The following is a 24,916-nucleotide window of genomic DNA, read 5'->3' as shown; positions in this document are numbered from 1 at the left end:
CTTTTGGGAGCACCAAAATGCCCTATAATGTGTTCAACATTCTATTCCTAACTAAGCCAGAACAATTTAAAGCGGCTGTACAGAAAACTGGCCCTTTATTGTCCTTTGTTTCCCAGAGCAATTTTATCCTTATTGCACTGAATTCCCAAGAGAGATTGTGTGGGGATTTTCTACAATGTCCACTGAGAGGTCACTTATACCTTAACAGCAATGTAAAAAATATTGTTGGTCCAGGGAGTTTAGAGCCTTAACTTTAGAAAACAATGTCAGTATAGAAGGCCAATAGGCACATGAAGAGATGCTCAACATCGCTAATTATTAGAGGAAATGCAAATCAAAACTACAATGAGGTATTAACTCATACCAGTCAGAATGGCCATAATTAAAAAGTCTACGAACAATAAATGCTGGAGAGGGTGTGGAGAAAAGGAAGCCCTCCTACACTGTTGGTGAGAATGTAAATTGGTATAGCCACTATGGAGAACAGTATGGAGTTTCCTTAAAAAACTAAAAATAGAATTACTGTATGATCCAGCAATCCCACTCCTGGGCATATACCCAGAGAAAACCGTAATTCAAAAAGACACATGCACCCCAATGTTCATAGCAGCACTATTTACAACAGCCAAGACATGGAAGCAACCTAAATGCCCATCAACAGATGAATGCATAAGAAGATGTGGTAAATATATATACAATGGAATATTACTCATAGAAAAGAATGAAATAATGCCATTTGCATCAACATGGATGGACCTAGAGATTATCATACTAAGTGAAGTAAGTCAGACAGAGAAAGACATATATCACATGATATCACTTATATGTGGAATCTAAGAAAATGGTACAAATCGGCTTTCACAAAACAGAAACAGACTCACAGACATAAAAAAACAAACTTATGGTTAGCAAAGGGTAATACCAAATGTAAAACCGATAGCTAATGGGAAGCAGCCACATAGCACAGGGAGATCAGCTCGGTGCTTTGTGACCACCTAGAGGGGTGGGATAGGGAGGGTGGGAGGGAGGGAGACGCAAGAGGGAAGAGATAAGGGGATATAAGTATATGTATAGCTGATTCACTTTGTTATAAAGCAGAAACTAACACACCATTGTAAAGCAATTATACTCCAATAAAGATGTTAAAAAAAAAAAAAGAAAGGGGGGGAAGGATAAATTAGGAGTTTGGGACTAACATATACAAACTACTATATATGAAATAAACAACAAGGTCCTACTGTATAGCATGGAGAACTATATTAAATGTCTTGTAATAAATTACAATGGAAAAGAATCTAATAAAGAACATATATATATATATGTATGTGTGTGTGTATAACTGAATCATTTTCCTGTACACATGAAACTAACACAACATTGTAAATCAACAATATTTCAGTTAAAAAAAAAAGAAAACGATATCAGATCTGTCATATATAAAGCACAGTGTATAAGTGTGTGTACTTTGGAATTGAGATACTTTCTAGCTCTGGGACATTAGGTTGTTACATACGTTTGTGAGCTTCATTGTACCCTTTTGTGCAATGATGATAGAAATGGCTACTTTATAAGGCAGTTACCCAGATAAGAGAGAATATCAACATATGTGATTGACATCTAGTAAGTGTTCAATAAGTATTAACCATTATTATATAATCTACCACTTTTGCTTCCTCCTTTAATACAACTTAGTAGGACCTCTCCATTTTTCTCCTCCAATGTACCTCCAAAGTACACTTTACCACCAAGAACCTCTTTAAATTTTCCTTCTCACATCACTCCAGAGAAACTCCATAGCTGAGTCTTTGAACCCAAATATTCACTCAAGCTCTCTATCAAACAGCTCGTCTTTAGGATGTCCCCAAAATAACCTCAACCTTCTGCTGAATGTTCTTAGGGATCATGTAATTTCCTCCTGAAACATACATTGATGAAACCCACTCATGGTGTTCCAGGCCATACTTGAATACTTTTGTTAATAAAAAAAATTCATTTTCTTCTATGATAGTCCATTCCATCTTTGGATAAGTATGACAGAAATTATTCCTTTAAAGAATTGAAACATATTTTTCATTGGATTCTGCCCACTGGCCTTAGTTTGTACCTAGTTGGTTTTGAGTTAGAATAATCTGGTTTTAAATTCTAATTCTGTCACTTACTAGCTGTGTGAGTTTAGGCAAGTTACAGACTTAATGATCTACAAAATAGACTCAATTATAGGCAACTCATAGATTTTTGTGTTAGCAGTGAATAAGTTGGAGTATGCGGAATTCTTAACATAATTCTTGGTACATGGTAAATGTTAAATATTTGGTATCTATTATTAATACTGTGTTCATTTCCACTGACACAGTCTTAAATTGCATTTATTGACTGACTTGCTTTCCATAACAGTTTCTAAGACAAACAGGGAAAAAAGTTTCAAGTCCTCCAGTATTAGGTGGGAAGTAATCATACAAATACCAGAATCCTTTGGTTCAAGCTCCTCATATATTTAAGAACACTAATGCTCAAATAATAAAGTTACTTGGTTGAAGTTATTATTTGACAAAACAAGAGCTACTGGTTTTTTGAGGCTCAGTTATAACACTGTTTTTTAAAAAGCCCAGTGGAGATTTGCTGTGAGAAGACACAACCTTGTACTGTCCAAGAGGCAATTCCATACCTATCCTGAAGATTTTGGTTGTTTGTTCTATAGTTAATGTATAAATGCATATATGTGTGTATTCGTTCTTTTGTATCATAGAAAGTACTATTTATTGTCTGGTGCCAAGTTTGTTTTTTCTATGCAATGACCTCCTCCAGTCATCTTTGAGTCTTTAATTTCACACACACAAACCTGTGTTGTAGGTGTTGGTACAAGGAGTTCAAAGTTTAGGACAAAGAAGGGAGACAGATTTTTTTCACTTCGTCCTTCTGCTAAGCCCAGCATATTGTTGGGGAGGATGGTAGTTCTAGGCTTTCTAGTGGAGATAAACAGCAAAGCAAGCAAGTGGTTGTCCAAGATGATTTAAAAACATAGTTAGGAAAAACAGCTGTGAAGTAGACAGGTATGAGATAAATGTTCTCTAATTTACCAGAAGAAGGTAATTCTCTAAATAGGGGGAGCTCCCGAATGCTTGGTTTGCATAGACAGTATGCTACATAAATGACCATACATTTCTCAAAGTCATGGCCATTGTCATGTTTTTGAACTCTCTCTTTTATGGCTAGTTCCATAGGAAAATAATAACTGCAGTCAAATCAACAATGTTGCTACTAGAGCTTGTCTGCCAATTCTGACAGGGATGTGTGAACAAGTGACTTCATTACGTACAGACACCAACATATAAATTGAATGCACAGAATTAGAGAGCTTGAGTACCTTAGGTCCAGCACATTCATTTACAGGTAAAGTCCGCAGAGGTGAAATGACTTAGATTACATGCCCTTACGATCCTTCCAGACCTAGGACTTTTTTTCTTTCTTCCTGTTGAGAGCAGTAAAGGTATTCCTTCTCCTTCATTAAACTACTAATCAAAACCCATCCGAAAATAGAATCAAGTATGTTAATCTTCTCTTTAGAGACAAATGTAACAATTATCATTTGTTCCTTTTTTGGATAAATAATTTTCAGGAGAAAAACATGCCTATTCTATAGGAATATGTATATAAATGCACATATTGCATTTTTTTCCCTATAATCTCACCCATGATCATTTTTTTTTTACCATGATCATTTTTTTTTACCACATGAAAAAATATTCACTCTTAGAAACCTAAGTTTGAGGATGATACAAATCAGAGATGGATAGTAAACATAATGATAGAAAAAAATGATACAAAGTTGCAGGGATTATTTATCCATATTTTGGAGTCCTATGATGAATAAAAATAATAAGTTGTAGTAAAAATGAACAGAGAATTATTTAATAGCATCAGATATTTAGGGTTTTAGTGCAATCAATGGGAATTGAAAATATGTTGTGGTGATTAGTTGTAGTAACTGTAAAGTAGAGGGAAAAGAATAAGAAGAGAGATGAAAACCAGGTTCTATAATGAACAAAGAAAGATTTTAGGAGTCTTAGCTTAAATTAGAGAGGACATGACAGGTATCTTTGTTTATGTGGCTGTCATGTAGGTTTTCCCTGAAAAATTATTTTGTGTAGCTTCAAAGGTGAGAACTAGGACCAGGGTGCAGGCTTCAACTCAGCACAAGTAAAACAATGTGAGAAATCAGATGCTGAATACCACTTGCCAGGAATGCTGGAGGGAATTCAGGTTTTTGATGAGGAAAAAGAAAATTCCATATAACTAAGATTCGGTAATCTTAAAAAATATATTTTGTAAGAAATCTTGCACTTGTTCTGTTTTCACTGTTGTTGTTTTGTTTTGTTTGTAGCTAATTTCTTGATGTTTCTCAAATGACTTATGTCTTCAGAAATAACACTTAAGACTGTGCTGTATGGCATCAAGTTACCATCACTTCTGTAGAACCTAAAAATACAGACTGTGCTGAAAATACAGACTGTGAACTAGGTAGACACTGGGCCAGAGGATGGTGAAGAAGACATTTGCTTCTTGCTCTTATGTCCCTGAATTAAATATATATATTCACAATACTTTATTAATTTTATTTTTTTAAAGATTACAGTTTTAAGGTTTAAAGAGACTTCTTTGACTCCAACTTTCCTTTACCAGACTGGGCGGAGAATGCTATTTCTTGGGTTCAAACATTTTGCTTTTGACCTGTGGCAAGCCTAATAAAATAGTGCCAGCAACATCATCATTAACCATTATCTATGGATGCTTAATTCTTACAGCATTTCTACATGGGAACCTTAATAAGCTATTTCCAGACACTGTCTCTTATAGGCAGCATTCATGAAACTGGCCAGGTTTCTAAAGATAGTGGTAGAACTTTGTATCTAAGCTTGAGATGCCACACCTTTGACAAGAAGGATCAGCGAAGTATTCAACACTTAAAAAAACCGCTAATCCAACAGCAAGATGGTCAAGAGCTGTGGGAATGTAATTCTGGTGTCTTATAAATGCTTTTCCAAAGAAGAATGAGGTCCAATTTTTAAATAGAGGGGAAAGGGGCGTCTGATGCAATAAACCTAGTGAAATCAGAAAGAGAATCTGAGAGGATCCCAATATGTTTGACATTTTAAGCAGTGAAAGCCATGTAGAAATCCTTCCGTGAACCATAGAAATAATAAATGCTGAGCCCATTGGAACATAATCTCAATCAGCAAGATGCCACTGCCTTCCAGATTTCCTCACAGGGCCCTGCGAAGTCCATGCCAGAACTAGCAGTGGATTTCTCCCATCTAATCTCCCCTTATGCCTTATTCGATTGTCGTCACTGCTCTCCGACCATGCACTGTCCCTTCAGACTCTCATTTCCCAACTAAGTCAGTCAGAGGAGGCTGAGTGTCCATTAGGACGTACTCTAAGACCGCAAACCACCTTGTTCCATGTGAAAAGACGGAACAGAGAGTGAAGAGAGCAAGGGGAACCCTTCAAGTTTAGCTGGCAACCTTCTCACCTACTGGATTACTGGCCAGACACAAACAAGAAGGGCTATGAGTGGTCCGGGAGATTGCTCTAGTTAATTGGCAACAGGGAGCTGGTTGGGAGGAGGAGAACCCAGGAGGAGGGAGAACTGGGCATTTCAGTGCACTGCAGGATGGCATCGCCTCTGCCCTGGCTCTACATTATTCTATGGTGAGTAAGACTTTTTTCTGATTTTTCCTTTTAGCTCGGAGAAAAGGGCAAGCACACACCCACTGGGTGACTTCTATACCAAATCATGGAAGCAGCCTGGGTGGTGTGGCATGTATGTGTGGTGGGGTAGACGAGGCTGGAATGAACAGCCTATTTTCTCTGAGGCCAGGAGTGAGGGTCCTGAACTGTCTACTCACAGGGTAGAAAATGCCCTAGGGAAACTTGAAGATGAAGGAAACGTCTACTCCAGAAACATCAGTCGGATCCTGGACAACTTGCTTGAAGGCTATGACAATCGGCTGCGACCGGGATTTGGAGGTGAGAGGCATCCTTACTAGACCAAACGTCTGTACTTTTCTTCCCCCTTAGTGCCATTCCAAGGCACAGAGGCTTCAGGATAGCAGAGTGGCAGGTTGCAGGGCCTGGGGAGGGACCATGTGTATGTTCCCATCCAGTCTCTGCCCCTTCCTCAATTCGCAACCTTATATGCCAGTCATTTGAACTCTCTAAGCCTCAGCTTTCTCAACTGTAGTGTGGTGTATGAACAGTGCTTGCCTCATAGGGCGTTTGAGTGTAAAATGAGATTCGCCATATAAAACACTTTCTTTAGCATTTGTCCCATTAATGCTATCACTGAACGTTAATTATTGTTGTAATTTTCTTTAGAATACTAACCTAGCTCTCTTCCATTCCTTAAATTTCGCAATTTTGCCAGAATAAATTCAAAATAATGCAACTGGTGTGAGTTTGTAGAGTTGAAAATCCAAAGGATTCCTGCTGCTGGAATTACTTTAGGATGGGTTGCAGATTCTGGCCATGAGAAGGGGCTTTGTGATAGAGTTGTTCAGTTCAGTCCCCTTAACATCACTGATGATAATTGCCCCCATCCCTCTGGGCTCATTTCAGGTGCTGTCACTGAAGTCAAAACAGACATTTACGTAACAAGTTTTGGGCCCGTGTCAGATGTGGAGATGGTGAGTGAGCTCTGAGTGAGGAGAGTAATTTTGCTTAGTGGGGGGAGAATGAATGATAAGGGGCATTGTTACCAAACTTGGCTCCAGATCCAAAAGCACTATGTGTGCTCCTGCTGGGAAGGAATGGCCATTAGAGCAGATTACTGGCTTAATCTCCTTCACATTTCACTAAAGGCTCTGCTTGGACACTAATCTGAGGGGCCTTTTATGATGATATCCTCTCTTCTGTCCACATATCATGCACCTATTCTTCCCTACAAAGAGAAGATTTTTCCCCATCTTTATGAAGTCCTAGTAAATTTTTGGAGGAGAAAAAAGAAAAACCAGCAAAGATGGTATGCTACATAAGTGTATATTGAGAATATCTATTAAATTTAAAACATAGCTGTTTTGGCAGTGCATCTTTCTCGGCATGTGTTATTAAAACAGTAAAGGGAGTCCTTTGGAAAGACTAATGCATTCCACCTTTTATGTTTGCAAATGGACCAGTAGGTGTTCTGGGGATGCTGTTCCAGGTACAGATGGCTATAGGATTCATAAGAGGGTATTTATAGTAAGCGGCAATGAAAACCTGAACCAGTCTTCTAGAACAAAGTATATTATGATATTCTTTCATATTTCTCAGGTAGTATGTCCCCCAAAAGTAAAACATAAATACTAAAACTGAAGAAAAACATAACTCTTTAAAGTGGTGCATTAAATGTACTAGGGGAATGTAATTCTAGATAAACAGTTATTAGATACTTTCATCTTCTGCTTTTTGAGTTGACAAGATAAGGAGAAAGGAAAGGAGGAGGAATTAAAAAAAGGGGAAAAGGAAGGAGTAAAACAGAAAGAGAAAGAGAAAGAGAAAGGGGGGCAGGAGAAGAGAAGTAAGAAAAAACAACAAGGAAGAGGGGGAGAGAGTGAGGAGTACTTTATTTAAGAGATAAATGTCTTAAGACTTGAGAGAAATTAGAGTCAGCATTCTCCAGAATTCTCAATTATTTAACTATCATATTTTTCATTTGAGTACTGACTCACCCCAAGAATAAATAACCACAACCATATTCTACGGTACCATTGAAATCTGGGGACACTTAGAATTTATTTTATGCATGTGTCTCTTTTTTAAGACACACATCTTGTATTTGTACAGGAGAGGCTTGTTATAGCCTGGATCATCATTATATGGATATACTGTGTGTCAAATTATATTTTTAAAGTAGAATCACCACTTGCAGTAATAGGTCTCATAAAGGAACATATAAAGTAGGCAAAGCAATTCTTGGCAATATTTTGACATAATTATAAGTTGTTATTTATCATTGACTTTTGCAAAGGCCCTTATCATAACTCTTAAGATTTTTAATGTTATTTCATAAAAGCCACAAATTAAAACTCATAATTTTGATTATGCATGCTTAAATGATGCTCTGTTTGGGTAATCATGGTAACATTTGCTTTTATGTTCTCTGAGAACAGTATAAAATAATCATGATGTGCAGACAAGAGTATGCTTATCAAGTAAAGTTTCTCTATCCTTGGAACTTTACTAAGTGGTACCATGCTGCTCGGAGATACCTTTGAAGGTGAACAAGCTGCTAAGGGAATGGTTAGACTCACTGATGGTAGGAAGGTCAGCACAAAACCTAGACTAAATCTTTTTCTGTTTTTCTTCTAAATTAAGGAGGGAGAACTCAATAGGTCAATAGATGAAGAGATGGATGACTGATAGAAAAAGAGGAAGAATGTTAAGGAGGGTGAAGCTGGAAGAGAGAGGTTTGCACAATACAATACAACACTATCTTTTATAATAATATTACAATCTTAGAGTGTGAAAAAATAATAATTCACTGAAATCATCACTTCCCCGATAGGTTATTGTCATAAAAAGTTGCTTCGTTTCTTAAGTTTTAGGATTGGGTATGTAAGCTAGTGAATAAACTATTCTTAATAAGCCATCTGCCCAGCATGCATGAATCTCTTATTTTGTCTCAGGAGTATACAATGGACGTTTTCTTCCGCCAGACTTGGACCGATGAGAGGTTGAAGTTTGGGGGGCCAGCGGAGATTTTGAGTTTGAATAACCTGATGGTCAGTAAAATCTGGACACCTGACACTTTTTTCAGGAATGGCAAAAAATCAATTGCTCACAATATGACAACTCCTAACAAACTCTTCAGAATAATGCAGAATGGAACAATTCTATACACCATGAGGTGAGGTTTCCCCAATTCTACTTCCTCTGCCCAAATTACTTGTCCATCATACTAACTCAGAACCACTTATTTCAATGTCCCTTAGGCTTACCATCAACGCTGACTGTCCTATGAGGCTGGTTAACTTTCCTATGGACGGGCATGCTTGTCCACTCAAGTTTGGGAGTTGTAAGTTACAAAAAGCTCCTGAGAGTCAAGTAATGCATTCAAAATACGTAATTATTTGGTTTTAGTCAGACACTGGAAAGCAAAAGAGAAATATTACTCTGACGTTCTCAGTATGATTCCAGGAATTAACTTACTTAATCATGTCTGTCAATCGTACAGTCAGAGGTTTTGGTCACCAGGATTAAAGAAAATCATTTAAAAAATTTGTTTGTATTTCCTTTTTATAATGAACAAGATTTGCTTTGAAAGAAAAAAAAAAAAAAACACAATTAGCCAGATTTACCTCTCTGTTTAATTTGTTTAAAAAATTCAGATGCTTACCCCAAAAGTGAAATCATATATACATGGAAAAAAGGACCACTTTACTCAGTGGAAGTCCCAGAAGAATCTTCAAGCCTCCTTCAGTATGATCTGATTGGACAAACAGTATCTAGTGAGACAATTAAATCTAACACAGGTAAGCATTTCACCAATGCATGGATGTAATCCTGCATGGTGACTCCAGTGCACATTTTCAAAATATCTATTTCTTTTTCCTCTTCATTATCCATCCTCAGCTAAACTTGTTGTTTTAAAGTGATGAGTAGCTTTCTTTAAAATTGATTTTGCAACCATGTGCCTATAAAGATTTGTGTAGCCTTGGAGTGAGTAGTTTGGTATGTATATGACACAAAGAACCCCACAGAAAACAATGAGCTGATATATCTATCATCTGCTGATTGAGCAGCTTTGTCATACATTGAAAAAATGCCTTCGCTTGTTTTCTTCCCGCCCATATTAATTTAAAGATCTGCAAGATTTATTTCCAGCTGCATTCTTTCTGCACACTGTCAACGGCAATAATCCTGATATACCTGTCTTCCAACAGGTGAATACGTAATAATGACAGTTTATTTCCACTTGCAAAGGAAGATGGGCTATTTTATGATACAGATCTATACTCCTTGCATTATGACGGTCATTCTTTCCCAGGTGTCTTTCTGGATTAACAAGGAGTCTGTTCCGGCCAGAACTGTCTTTGGTATGCTTCCCTCTTTGGGCTCTACTTTCTGTCATACTCCAGCTCACATTGCTTGTGTATTTTAGGGGAATATTCACACCAGTGCACTTTTTCAACCCACAAAGGAAATAAACTCCTATCTCATTCAGACACATGTATCATACAAAATGACCCTCATCTTATCTCACGTTGTGTGGTGAATCAACAAAAGATTAGTCTCAGCAAGAATTCTGGCTGGTTTCCTGTGACTTTGACGTGCCCTATTTAGGAGAGTTGTTTTTTTGTTGGTTTGCTTTGTTTTTTAAACTCAATTTGCTTTTTCATAACTAAAAAAAGAAAGCAGAAAATTAAAAACTGACATGTAAAGCAATGACAACAAAGGCTAAGATATTGAACCCACAAATACATGAATTATATCTCACTTTTATTAGGTTGGATCTTAAAAAAATTTGCCATTTTTTAGGTCTAAAAATAGTTAAATATCACCAGTTTCCCCATTGTTCAACCTAAATATTTAGTTACATTTATGATGCATAGAATCACTACTAGTGTGATGGAACAAAATGAAATAAGAAAAAGAGCTATAACAGAAAAATATCATCTGTAACAAAATCCAATATTTTTCTCAGTTTTTGTGATTATAAATTTAGTAGTTCATAGGGAAGACCTGAGTTTAGTTGAAATCTCAGATGAATTTTGACTTTTTAATTTACCATACTAAAATAGATCTCTTTTTGCAAGTTATGAAAGAATATTTATATAATGATGTTTACCACCTTTGAATTATATAAATCCTCCAAGACAGAAAACTGCTGGCAGATGAGTAATGAAATTACTTTCTCATGATTAAATATTTTATCTTAAAACCAAGCTAGGAATAAAAAAATTTGAGAAATCTAATTTATATTTATTATTCACACCAAATAGACTTATTAAATATGATGAAAGATTATACCAGCATTAAATTTGATCAGAAGTTCAAAGTTGTATTAGTTATGTAATAATTTACTATTATTATATCATAATATATTATTATTAATAATACACGTCACCACACTAGGTTTTGAAGGAAACCAAAATGTGAATGCCTATGGTAACTGTGAACAATTAAAAATAATAAAATAATAACCGAAAAACACACTTGTAACAAAAATCCCCTCCACCAGCATGTTCCCGTTCGATCTTGCTATTGGACTGCAGATGCTAATAGTGCATTTCTCATTCTGCTTCATTCATTCTAGGGATCACCACTGTCTTAACCATGACCACTTTAAGCATCAGCGCCAGGCACTCCTTGCCAAAAGTGTCCTATGCGACCGCCATGGATTGGTTTATAGCTGTTTGCTTTGCTTTCGTCTTCTCTGCTCTTATTGAGTTCGCAGCTGTCAACTACTTTACCAATCTTCAGACACAGAAGGCCAAAAGGAAGGCACAGATTGCAGCCTCACCCCCAGTGACAATAGCAAAAGCGACTGAACCCTTGGAAGCTGAGATTGTTTTGGTAATTGTTTACTTTTCTAATGTTACCTGCCATATAGGAAAAGGCAGCCAGAATAGTTACCACAAACAGTTAGATAGTCCAAAAGTAATATTAGTGGGGCATGAGTTACATAACTTTGGTTCCAAGGCCAACTTCTTCTCCAGCTTCACAGAAGAAAGCCAAGCAACAATCCTTCATTTATCTTTGCTCTAAACTTTTGGTATTCCTCTTTCATCATCCTCACTAATACTGCCAGATTGCAAGCTCTCAGAGGAGACAGAAAATTCTTAGTCTTTAGATGTTTCCTTTCAACAGGTTCCGTTATACTGACTAGGGAGAATAAAGTTAAAAAAAAAAAAAAGTTCCTAATGAGGTTTCAGAGTCTGAAGGAAACAAACAGGGACTCCTATGGACAACTTCTGTTAGAAATCCACTTGCTGCTTTATTTCAGGAGGGCAAGATATGTATATTAGGTTCTATGAATGCTGAGTCATAAGCCAAGTTTTTGACTCATGTGAAAACATTCTCATGTTCACATTCATGTTATATGTATATAATATACATATTATTATGTATATTAATGTGGTTTTTTTGAGATACAATCAGTGAGAAATCCCTATAAAATTAAGTTTAGATTTGCTGTGGCTAAGCTCTGGTCTCCAAAGTTTTTTGAATAAAAAATAAATGATAGCATTAATAATTCAAGGGTCATAAATGTGCCCCCAAATTTCAATTTCACGTATGAATAAATTCTCACAACAATTAAGTTGCACTTACTTTTTAAAAAATGGATTATAGAACTGATAAGTATACATTTTTATTTCAAAACAAACTCTAAACAGTAGCTCTTGAAAACAGAAAAATTTTGCTCTGCAAAATCAAGCAATGCAGACACTTCGAACTGAAAATTTCTTTATAACTGATCAATTCTCATGACTATTTCCAAATCGCAAAACCACATACAACCCAGTTAATTCTTGGTTAAATTTTATGATAAAAATTATAAAGCTATGTGTGTTTTACTTCCCAAAGACTCAAATGTTTATTGGCTTTAAAAGATAATTTTGTATTGAAACTTTTCTCTTTGATAAACTTAGAAACTTGTTTGAGAATTTACATTTCCTCTAAAGGATAAGACCAGTCCCATGAAAAGTGGCAATACATAATTTAAAGATTTTTTTTTCTTGATTTAGACCTTGTTTTAAAAAAAAAAAAGTTTGCCATCCAGTAATCTGGTCCAATTACACTTACAAATAAAAAACAGAGCCTGAGAAGGAAAACATTAGGCACTAGTTGGTAGAAAAACTAGGAATTGATTCCAGAACTCCTAATATCCACAGATTTACAGAGGCTGAGGCCCTAACCTCCCCAACACTTTTTCAAAGACTGAAATATAATAGAGTGCATATCACTGGGTAAAACATTTTCTGTATGTAGGTAAGGTTATTCCCAAAATTCTTCCCTTAATTTAATGATGTTTTCTTTATATATGTGTGTGTGCTTTGAAAGTTCACAAAAACATAAATTTTGTAACAAAAATATGCTAAAGACCCAGTTCAAAAGACTTGAAAATTATATTTTTCAGAAAAGATAAATTCAAAATATTTTTGAGAATTATTTTGTTTGTAAAAATAAGTGATTATGTTACAACCTATCTGTGCTTACATAGGTATATAATTGACATATTGTCTAAAGTTCATATATTATCTTAAAATATAGCTGGAAAGGAAGAAGAATTAATATTTATCATAATTCCATTTAACAGTTTCTTATTTGAGAAGCACAGTAAAAATAAAAAGAGAAATTCATGACCAAGAGAGTAAGAAAAGTGATTTTGAATGTAGTCATTGATCTGATATTGAGACAAAAAGACCAACTTCCTTACTTCAACTCTTTTAAAATATATATTACTAAGAAGAATATGATTTCAAATCCTTAGAGAAAGCATAGAGTTATCGCTCCCTAAGTCTATTATTTTAAAGGTATAATTTATTAATAAGATGGAATTTAAGATCTCAGGTCTTCATATAAACTATCTTCTAATAGTTCTAAAATAGTAACATATAATGAGCAGGTCCTTTGGGAAGCTGGATAAAAAATTGCATTTAAATCATCTCAAAGTAGTTTTTTCCTTGCAAGTTGACTTCTTTCCCTACAAAAAGTTATATTTCTAAACCTGGCTCCACTTAAAATATTCTAAGGCAATGAAAAGGAGAATTTTGTTTCTGAAAGGCTAAGTCAAAGTGTAAAAATAAAAACAAAAGTAACCAAACCTAACAATATTAACCTTGTAGGCATCAAAAAATATAGATGATTACATAGAACATGCACAGTTTTATTTATTTATGTCAAAACTTGGCTATTGCCTTGTATAATATAGAGGAACAAACATAAATTACACATTTTGAATTTATACAGCACAATGGTATAATATGATTGCAAGGTCATTATTTCTTTCAAATACCATGACATTTTAAAATGCCTATTCAGTTGTAATCAAAATAACATTATTTGAGTAAGCTGGACATTGAAATAGCAAACCAATGTGGTAAAGTTGAAATGAGATTAAGTGCTTGGATATTTCATGTGATTCTAAGTTGTATGTTTTAATGTGCACATTGCTTTTCACAGGAAACTGCTTAGAATGAATGTGAAAACTTTATCACTTTGAATTTGACCTTGAAATTTATTATAATAATGACAAAGAAATTCAGGCCTTTAAAGCCTAGTACTCACACCTGAAGAGACATCTAAAACTAAATCTTCAGAAGTGCTCTATAGACTAATAATCTTTCTTATTTTAAGGCATTTGGAAGTGGAGACTTTATATTTTTGGATTTTGAGAAGAAATTGTCCACAGTTTCTTTCCTGCTTATATGGTATCTTTCCATATTGTTTTTATTTGGTATGCTATTTTGGCTTTAGAGAGTTATTCCTGTATTTATGTTTCAGAGCTTATTACGTGTCTGGGGTAGACTTATTTTATATATAAGACCAACTTTAGACTTTGATCTCTTTCTGGATGTTTTGCTAGTCTTCTCGTTATTTTAAAAATCTAAGCCCTCACCACTATGTTCCTAACAATGAATCCCCTGGCCCCCTTCCCATCAATACATCCAATGTGGCTTCTCTTTTTCACAGAACGTGTGATGTTCTTGGTAAATTATCTACAAACTAAGTTGACCAAAATTTAATTGGTCAAGATAATAACTATATTTATACTGATTACGTTATTTTTTCTTTTCAGCTGACACCAATTTACTGAGTACCTCTGTGTTCATCAAATTGTTCATACCATAAGTCTTTATTTGTTAAGTGCTTTTTTGCCAGACCCTTTGTAGAATGCTGAAGCTAATGCTAAGTTAGCTAGCTTACTAAGCTAGAATGCTTAGTAAGTGACATCAATAGGGCCTCTTCCATCATGGAGCTGCCTGTTGAGCAGGAAGAGAGGAAACTACTCAAGGAGCCATGACAATATACTGTGATAAAGGCTGTGGTTAGACATGTATAGATGGCTGACAAAAAGCCACGAGCGAGCCATGAGACCTAACTCAGTCTGGAGGGGTGATTGTGGAGGACGTGATACCTATGCAGAGAAAAGAAAGATGAGCCTGGCCCTGCTCTAGAAACTCTAAGTCAGTTGTTAGAAACTTGGGCACAGAGAGGGAAATAAGACATATTGTCCCTTCTGTACTCTTTTCAAGGTTGGAACGTCCGCTGGGCCATTACTATGTTGCCCTTCACCTGTGTAGAAAAATATGAATCATAGCATACTGAAAGATTTACCTCCCCTGTTCCAAATCGTGCTAAGATTTCTTTCAGTACTACCATTACTCCAAAGAATTAACAGTTGAATTAAGACCATCAGAGACTCTGAACACCAGAAAGATCATGATGTCCCTTCCCCATGGTAGCGCCGTCACATGACTTATGGAGAGGGTGGGGTGGATTAGATGAGGGGTGTAGGCGGTTGGCTCTTTCCCTATACCTTCCATCAAATCGCCATCCAATATTCCTTTCTGCACCCTCCAAACATTCCAGTATGGTTTTCAGACATGCCACTAGCACCACTGACCCACCAGATTGCTACCAATAAGCTGCTTCTCTGCAGGCATTCTGGAATTGTCTCTGCTCCTCAATTCTACCAGCTGTAAAATAAATGTGAGGACATTTGACAGAGTTGATTTTCTCCATAATGATTAATATGTAGCTTTAAAAATGTCAAGTAATAAATGTTTTCAAAAATATTTTCTCTTGTTTTTGGTGCCCCTGTTCGCTGGTTCTAAAAGCAGATACTTTGTTTGTCCCTTGAGTAATGCAGCCCTGGTTAGAATATTTCTCCTAAGAGGTAACCCGTTGCCCCCTCTTCTTTAATATATTAGACTCACTAAATGCTGTATCAGAATTGCTCTAAGTACTTCCCAAATGCCTCATCCCTATACCAAATAACTGATTGTCACTAAGTCCAGTTTGACTCCAAGTACCTTTGCAATATGGCGTTACTTAAAACAAAACAGTGCTCTAAAAATACCCAAAGCAGGATGGCACTGAGCAGCAGGGGAGCCCTGGAAAAATTCAAAACCACAGGTGTTCCACTCAAAACAGTGACAGCCCCAAGCTGAGCCCTCATCTGGACTCTGACAAAAGCCTATTTTACCATCAACTGAAGCTGCTGAGCTTATAGTAGAGCAGGCGGGATCTGACACAAACCTGTAGCTTGAATGGTTTGCAATATTGGCTTTCTTTTCATTTCAGAAATTCAGTGCGATTCTTCTAAATTTTAGGTGTCCCGTCTCCTACACTGCCGATTCCCAATTATCCAGGAGCTGATTATCCAGCGTGTGGGTTAGCCAGCCCTCTGGCATTTCCTTGAGCACCTTGTATTTGCTGCCTGCTAGAAATCCCCCAGCCATCGCTGGGCAATGAGACAGTGTAATTCTAAACCAGTGAAGCTCAGTGGTGGGTGAATTTTCCCCCAGAGGACATTTGTCAAGGAACAAGGATATTTTTGGTTGTCAAAACTCTGAGGAGGTGGGTGCTACAGGCGTCTTGTGGGTAGACGACAGGGATGTTGCTCAACACCCCACGATGCACAGGACAGTCCCCACAACTAAGAAGCATCAGTGTATGTAGCTTTGTGGTTGAGAAGCCATGCCCTAAACCCTAAAGCTGATGGAAAGAAAAAATAATAGTTATTAAGAGTATGATCTTAGGCATCTGAGAGGGACTGAGTGAGGTACTGGCGCTTATTACTTGTGTGAGCTTTCTGCTTACACCTTCATTTGCTCATCTCTGAAATGAAAGTAATATTTTGGCATTATAGATGCTTCCTAGGAATAAGCAAAATAATGCATGCAAAGTGCCATGTAGTGCTTGTTAATGGTAAGCATTTAGATATGGTAACTATAATATAATGTAATATCAACAATATGCTAAAACATAGCGTAAAATAATCATAAAACGTTTTGTTCCCTTCTCTTTGCCTGACTACTCTAAAAAGTCTTGGGAAATGTTTAGATTTTCATTCATTTGTTGATGCGGCATATGTTTATTAAGCATTCACTGTGTTCTATGCGCTGGCTAGGCACTGTGGAGCACTTACACATGAGAATAATATGCCCTCTACCACTAAGGCGATTTCATGTCAGGAAAGGGGATAAAGCACAACAAAAATAATATTTACAGGGAAGAGGTGATGACAGCAGAGAGTTGTAACAGTTAGGTAGGCAGCAATGTGTACAGAGAAAAGACACATTTCCTTTCTCAAGTTCTTAAAGACAAGAAGAAAACCTTACAGCTGAAACAGTAATTGTCCCTAACTTTATTTTTTTCTTTTTTTTTAATTTTCTTTTTTTTTTTTAATTGAAGTATAGTAGATTTCAATGTAAGCTTAGGGAGAGTTAGTGACTCCTAAGGCATGTCTAAGTCATACAGCAGCTAAGTAGTATCTGTGGAATTGCAGTCTAGGGCTTTCTGACTCTGCTGCCCTCTTAACTCCTAAGCAACCCTCCGTAGAGATTGTCTGGGGAAGTAGATGAGGAAAAGAGGAATCCTACCGTAGGAGACCTTTAATTCCAGGCTAATGCCGTTGTGCATAAATTTCTCATGCTGTTAGGTGGTGAATGATGTTGCTTAACTCTGGACGAGGGTTATTCAGCAATCTTCATTAAGTCATTTGTGACACTGTGACAATGCCAAGAGACTGACAAATAAATTTTTCCAACATCTCCAAAAGAGAGAGAGAGGTAAAACAATGCCTTACATTTTTATGCTAGATTATGGTTTACAATCACTTTTTCATCTCAGTGAACTTATTCATGTCTGCCCTCTTTCTTCCTAAAAAAGGAAGAAACAGACAATGCATGCTATTAAAAATCAAGACGTGTTTAGAAAGAAAATCTGCTCTAAAACCTTGCCCTCTTTTTTTTCCATTATGATCCTTAGAAAATTTACTAGAGTAAAATATTTTAATGTTCCTTATACCTGGGAGGAGGAGAACTCTTTCTGAAGAATTAAACAGTGACAAATTTTGCTCTTTCAGGTGGAGACTATTTTAATAACATATATAATAGATGAAAATTCAAATCAGAGTTTGAGAAACATGATAGAAAGCTCTTGGCAGACAATGCTATGTTTATTCTCTAATACAGGTAGCATGCATTGAGACCAAAATACCACTACTCTGGTCCTATCCACACACTATCTAGTGACCCTGGGCACAGTAGTCCTGGGTTGTCACATATTTTTAATAGAAAATGTCACTTATTTCCTATCCAAGATCAGTAGACTTGGCACTCTTCTATTTTAAATTATCTTCTACTTCCAACACCTATGATTTATTTAGTTTTGTCCAGAGTGCCTAGCCTAATACTGGGTCAACAGATAACAAATAAAGATATTCTTTGCTTGAAATTCACCATGGTCATGTCAAATCAGACTTCATACTGATTTATTTTTGCTTTTGGTAAAGAAACAGATTTTCCCACGGCCCCTAAAAGCACAGTGGACTTGAACTCTCTATGATGACTATTATAGATACTCGGCAAACCTCCATGACAAATCAAAAGCAAAATTCAGGATGGGAGTATAGAGAGGAGAGGTTCTCGGGGTTGTTGTTTCCCACAGTCCAAATGTCACCACGTCAGTGGGTAATTCTGGTCCTGTGGCTCAACCAGCACAGGGGAGGTGGCGGCCTCATCCTGTTGCTGGGGGGCTGCTGTCTAAAGCTCCAGGAGTCTGTGTCCACGTGAGTAACACACCCTGCCAGGCAGCAAAGTGGTGATTCTGCTGCCAGGGAGAAAACGAGGCAGTTTTACAAGAGCAGGGTTAATGTACAGCCAGGGTGTGAAGGCAGGGACCCAGCAAGGACAACCTGGCCACAAGGAGAGTGATTATTATAGGCTGTAGACGAGAAAAGGTTAAGAATCAGAGGAAGCCCCCTAGTCTCCACCATTATGAAAGGAGTCTAAAGCAAACAGAATTAGAGTCTCTGAACCAGGCTCAATACTTTAAAGATGAGAAAATGCTGGGATGAAGCAAGCAGTGAGATTGACCAAGGTGGTTTATGACGGGCTGTGAAACTATGGGCGAAGCAGTTCCCACATCTGGACCTCAGCCTTCTCATGTTACTTAATGCACTGAATATCCCTTTCAAGACTAGGATAGGTTGTCTTATGATTTCAGTGGAACAGAAAATCTCATGATAGAAAAGAACATATGACAATTCTGAGGTTAGTAAATGTATGACTTTGGTAACTTAAGATGGAGGGAGACCAGGTGAGAAGCTCTGAATGGAAAACAGAAAGCTCTCAATATAGAACTCTGGACCAAGAGGCAGTCCATATTTCAAGGGAAGAACAGTCATCCCACTCAATATAAGGGTATTTCTATTTTGTCACTGGCTTTTGATGTACATGAGCACCTTTATATTTTTTTGCTGTTCTTGATACCTCAGTTGGTTCAAATTTATGAATGGTAAAGATCAGGCTATAGGCTGGGAATGTGTCTAGAAGAATGATACCATTTAGCCGAGCTGTTATTTTCTTGTATTGAGTAATTGCCCACACATTCCAAAATGAAATTCCCTCTCATTGCCCATACCCACTGCCCTATAGGTTTATGCATAACTGGGGTGGTGGGTGGATAAGCCCTTATAACCCAGCTTATCTCCTAATGGTACAACACTCAACACAGTTTCTGGGGCATGGAACACGCTTAGCATCAATTGCTGATGTATTAAATTATAGGATGTTGGATGTTAGCAAATCGATGTTTTTAAAATTTGTTTTACCACTTTCTTGGAAAAGTAGCACCATCAATTACTATCAAGAATTTGCTGATATTTTAACTTATGTAGTAAGTAGTCAATAACTATCTGTCGATGATGAAAAAATGAATGATTAAGTGATGTCTATTCTTTTACCCAGGCTGAATATATATGTATCTTTTCCTCTACAGCATTCTGATTCCAAGTACCATCTGAAGAAAAGAATCACCTCTCTGACATTGCCAATAGTTCCATCCCCCAAGGCCAGCACAGTCCTCACAAGAGCTCCCATCTTACAGTCAACACCTGTCACACCCCCACCTCTCTCTCCTACCTTTGGGGGTACCAGTAAAATAGACCAGTATTCTCGGATTCTTTTCCCAGTTGCATTTGCAGGATTCAACCTTGTATACTGGATAGTTTATCTTTCCAAAGACACGATGGAAGTGAGCAGCAGTGTTGAATAGCTTGCAGCCATAATAACCTGCATTCTGTAAGTTCTCATTTTCTGAATGTTTAAAAATAGCAATGAGACTTGTATAGATGCTTTTCTGAACATGAAATCAAAATTGAAAATCTCTAACACATAGCTTTGAGTAAGCATGTATGGGCAAAAAAAGCAATAATGTTACTCCTCAAAATTGGAAGGTGAAGGTTGCTGAAAAATATGACTTTTCTGCACATTAGAGAAAATTTTATAAAAGGATAAAACGGATTCAAGATGAATTTGCCAATCTTTGTCCTTCATTGTTCAATATTTTAATTGTAACTGAGAATATCATTTACCACAAAGCAAATAAAAATAAGAAATGCTGCCACTTCCAAAGGCTGCCTTAAAATGTTTATTTTGGCTTAGTTCTCAAGAGAACAAAATATAAATAGTCTAAATATTTATCAGTAGGTTAATACCAGCATGTTGGAGGCCTTTATGCTAGTAAAATGGCTTTCAGTGACATTGTAAAGCCTGTATTGAGCTTAGCCATTTGTTTTGAACCTTGCTGTGCTATTTTATCTCAATAAAATATGGTGTTTGTATACATATGAATTATACATAGATCATAAATTATATATGCATTTGTACATAGCTTTAGTTGGACTGCAGTACAGTGTTGTTTTATCTCATTAAGCTCTCCTTTTAAAATAATATGCTCATTCATAATTCCATGAAGTGGTAGAAGGCTTGTATATAATGACTGTTCTTATACCTCTTATTCTTTACCTTTCTAAGTGTATCACTAAACAAAACAACAATAAACATGCTTCTCTGGGTCTGTTTACTAAAGCTCAGAAGTTTCCGTAAGTATGGGGAAATGAAGTGGTTACCTCCCCAGTGTTAGTGTCCCTGGGGATTCTGAGAGATGGAAGGTATGGGACAGCCAGGCTTGGTCACCCAGCTCTAAAAAAAAGACGTGGATTTGTATTCAAATAGTCAGTCCTGCTAGAAAACAATGGAACAACATCTTCAAAATGCTGAGGGAAAATGATTTTCAACCCAGAATTCTGTAACCAGCAAAATAAAGATAGAGGATATATTAAAAAAAAGTCAATCCTTCATCTCTTTTCTGCTCACTCAACACACTTTCTGTTATAAGATGAATGGGGTCTGAGGATCTAATGTATAACTTGGTGACTATAGTTGATGACACTGTATTGTGTAATTGAAATTTGCTAAGAGAGCAGAAATTAAATGTTCACACCAAAGAGGAAAAAAAAAAAAGTAAATACGTGAAATGATGGCTATGTTAATTAACTCGATGGAGGGAATCATTCCACAATGTATACATTTATTTAAATCCTCACATTGTACACTTGAAATATCTTGCAATTTTATTTATCCGCTGTACTTCAATCAAGCTGAAAAAATGAATGAAACTATTTTTCTCCCTTTCTACTATTCCAGCTCTTTCTGATGCTAACTCTACCCATGTTTCTCCCACACAGAATGGTATCAGGGAAACAGGAACCAGGAGTAGGAGAAAGCATGTGGGATGGTTTGTGCAAATCAATAAACCCCTCATTCGTTGTAGCTGGGTCTTGAACATCATTGAGATCAGCCAGAGCTCTGAACCCAGAAAGAAATATTCTGGAATTACTACCTCTTGCCTTTATCCAGGAAAATACAAAACAATTCTACGGCCAAACAAATCAGAGTTTAATTGAAATAGCTCTCTACTAAGGGTGAGGAAGTTGAGATATCCATCTAACTTCCCTATTAATTAGCTCATAACAAAAATCACTTAGCCTCTGGAAGACATAGTTCTAGTCTCACCTATAGGACGAGGGGGATGGAATGGACACCCTCTGAAGGTCCTTCCATTTTGAACAGCTTATGTTTGTTTCATTACTATTCTTTTCTATCTAGCTCAAGTCATTATACAAGGCCTGCTCCTGTTTTTGAGAGTACATTAAATAATTAGATGCTACATAGGTGTTAATCACATTATATCCTATGTGACATTTAATCTTCTTCACAAACCTGTAAAGTATATACTGCTGTTATCTCCATTTAAAGATAAGAAACCAAGGCACAGTGAAGGTGAGTAATTTTGTTCAAAATCAAGTGGCACTCAAGTGTTATAGCTGAGAGCCATACCTAGGCAGTGTGAATATATAGCTTGTTCACTTAACCATAACCATACAATGCAAGTCTATTCTGTAACCCCCTCCAGAGTTCTCTCACCTTGTCTTTCATTTCCTGTAATAACTTTCCTTGTATCCTGACCTGCTTCAGCATTTATTCTACATTTCACTGCAAAGCACATTACTGTCAGTCAACATCTATATTTGGAGCTGAAACAGATAAGTAAAACCCACTAAAATCATTACATATTATAGGCATTAGATTTCTCCTCAATTTTTTCAAGGGATCTTGAAAAAATTTGCAAAACTTTTGAACTGCTAAGGATTCTAGAGAATACTATTTCTCAGTGTATATCATGGAGTGGTAACAGAGGTTAACTGAAAATAGAACAGTTTCCAGAGCTAAAAAATTTGAGGGGAGATGCTGAGTCAAAGGAAAATACGTTTCTTTTCTGCTGGAGTTCTCAGAGCCTTTATTATGCTTATGTGCATTGTGATTCTCTCATAGTTTGCTATAGTATTTAACATTTCCCAAATCCACATGGCCATAAATATTATTTTGCAAGGAGGAAATGCTGGAACTAGCATTCCACAGAAAACAATTTGGGAAAGACCACCTTGGTATTATTTATACTATCCCTTCTGTCCCCTCACCAACTAAACAGATAAGGGATTGAGTCTCTGAATGGGCAGATGACTTATCCTAGTTCATACAGCTATTAGAGACCAAATTAGGACTGCATAAAATAAAAACCAGACAAGGTATTTCAATAGAGAGAATTTAATACAGAATGAACTGTTAAATGAGCAACACAGAGATAGTAACTGCAGGAGTCAGACACCAAAAGGAAGATGACAGGGTTAACAGAACCTAAAACCTTGTGCAAGTGGCCTTTTAAAGCTGAATTTAATCATCTGTAGAGAGGGCATCACCTCGATGGGGATAGTATTAGCTCAGCAGCTCAGAGAAGAGAACCCCAGAGCTGGGAATCAGACCTCCAAGGACAGGGTACCACCCGGCTGATATGAGTATCACAGGTAATCAGAGCAGGGGCTCCTCAGACCTGGGTCTCAGACCTCTGAGGTCTGCCCACATGCTGCTAGCATCTCAGGAGCTTGAGGGAGGACACTTATACATTTGAGATGAGACTTGCAGGGAGGAAGGGCTGCTTGGCTGAAACTGCTATCTCTGGGAGAGCAAAATGAAGCTGGTTCTAGGAGAACCAAAAACTGGAGACTGGAATCAACTGTCATTTCAAGGTGAAGGGTAACATTAAAAGGCAAAGCAAGACTATATCAGGGAGAATATTCCTTTCCCTTTTCACCTGATTTCTAGCCTCTCTTGAGTCCCTCCTACTGGAAGAACCTGACAGAAATCCTAGTGGCAGAGAAGAAATGAAAATTAAGGAGTTCAGCCAGAGCATCACAAAATAGAGTATAGAAGGTTGGATTTGGAGCCGACAGAAAAGTGCTTAATAAATGAAATAATTCACTCCTCTGGTTGTCTGGTACCATATACACACCTCTGTACATACTTATACTGTTTCATAATCATAAGATGCAATTACTCTTCATACAAACAAAACTACTGTCTTCATTAGTCCAAAAAGGAGATACACAAAATCCAAACAGCCATTGTGTTCATTTCTAGGTAACAATCACAGCATCCATTTCTGATGATATTTAATCTTCTATTACAATCAGAGTCCCACCTGAAGATTCTGTTTCCTAAAGACTCAGTTGTAAACCTATCGATGAGAAACTACCTTTATATAAAACAGTAAGGGGATAGGAGAAAGGAGGTCAAAAGAAAGCATATAATATATACAAATATTAATATGTCTAAATATCTATGTGGTCTTTATGGGTAGGAAGAGCTATATCTATCTCTGTGAAAATTATAGCAAGCAAGGAATAAACTATGCATAGCTCCTGTAGTCCCCATTTCTGTAATTAGTCACATGACTGTAGTAGATATAAATAACTTCCTTTTTCTACTATCCTTTTCTCTCAGTCAGCATCCCAGCTGGTTGATTTGGAGTTCTTTATCGCACAGAATTACTGAAGGGTCTTAATCCAAGAGCAGGATAGTTTTCTCACATCCAGGAAGGTAGATTTCTTCCACTACTAAGAAATCTTAGCCTTGGAGTTCTAAGATTCTCAGCATTGTTCAAGTCCCCTCAGATGTCACCATACAAGTTTCAGTCTCACTTTCCCAATTAATATCCTCGCTTTTTCATGAGAGACATGGCAAGTGTAAGATTTTGATTTACATTGTAATTCTGCAATCAGCACAATTAAAATATGCATCTACTTTTTTAAAAGAAGCCAGCCCTGCACTATAAGAAAAAGAGATTCTTTCGAGTACTATAGAAGCTCTTCTGTTCTCTATTACTTGAACTGAGGATGAAAAGCCCTGAGTTTATACATTTCTATCTGTAGATTCTCCAGTGCAGTCAGAAGAGGCATCTCACCCACAGTTCTTGTAGTCATCATAATTACTATAAGAATTAAGGATTGAAGACACGGGGTTCTCAG

General features: G+C 36.8%; 1 protein-coding gene and 1 long non-coding RNA gene across 8 annotated transcripts in view; both read left to right on the top strand.

Annotated features, from left to right (window-relative positions):
• The window catches only part of LOC309658285, a 126,331-nt gene that overhangs the window by 32,802 nt on the left and 68,613 nt on the right, over window positions 1–24,916 (top strand). The window lies entirely within an intron of this gene.
• Window positions 980–21,093, top strand: GABRA6 (gamma-aminobutyric acid type A receptor subunit alpha6). 7 transcript variants are annotated; one of them, XM_082456493.1, is made up of 9 exons: window positions 980–5,709; window positions 5,879–6,027; window positions 6,616–6,683; window positions 8,694–8,884; window positions 8,970–9,052; window positions 9,366–9,509; window positions 9,921–10,073; window positions 11,294–11,553; window positions 19,990–21,093. In XM_082456493.1, the coding sequence occupies exons 1-9, from the start codon at window positions 5,672–5,674 to the stop codon at window positions 20,263–20,265; spliced, it is 1,362 nt and encodes a 453-aa protein (XP_082312619.1). In that variant the 5' UTR covers window positions 980–5,671; the 3' UTR covers window positions 20,266–21,093. The 7 variants fall into 7 exon arrangements, with proteins under 7 accessions (XP_082312619.1, XP_082312620.1, XP_082312616.1 ...); XM_082456490.1 differs by having other exon boundaries at window positions 981–5,709; window positions 8,664–8,884; XM_082456491.1 differs by having other exon boundaries at window positions 982–5,709; window positions 5,909–6,027; window positions 8,664–8,884.

The sequence above is a fragment of the Balaenoptera physalus genome (genome assembly GCF_965194825.1).
Source record: "Balaenoptera physalus genome assembly, chromosome: 3".
In the NCBI taxonomy this organism is placed as follows: Eukaryota; Metazoa; Chordata; class Mammalia; order Artiodactyla; family Balaenopteridae; genus Balaenoptera; species Balaenoptera physalus.
Note: the sequence above shows the minus strand (reverse complement) of the source record. Positions and strands in the feature narration are given on the sequence as shown.

What these genes read in the sequence shown, in the direction of transcription:
- GABRA6 (XM_082456490.1), top strand. Translation starts at nt 5,672, where the DNA reads ATGGCATCGCCTCTGCCCTGGCTCTACATTATTCTATG. An exon ending in GCTGCGACCGGGATTTGGAG is followed by an intron (nt 6,028 to 6,615) that starts GTGAGAGGCATC and finishes GGCTCATTTCAG; the next exon opens with GTGCTGTCACTGAAGTCAAA. An exon ending in GACAATTAAATCTAACACAG is followed by an intron (nt 9,510 to 9,920) that starts GTAAGCATTTCA and finishes GTCTTCCAACAG; the next exon opens with GTGAATACGTAATAATGACA.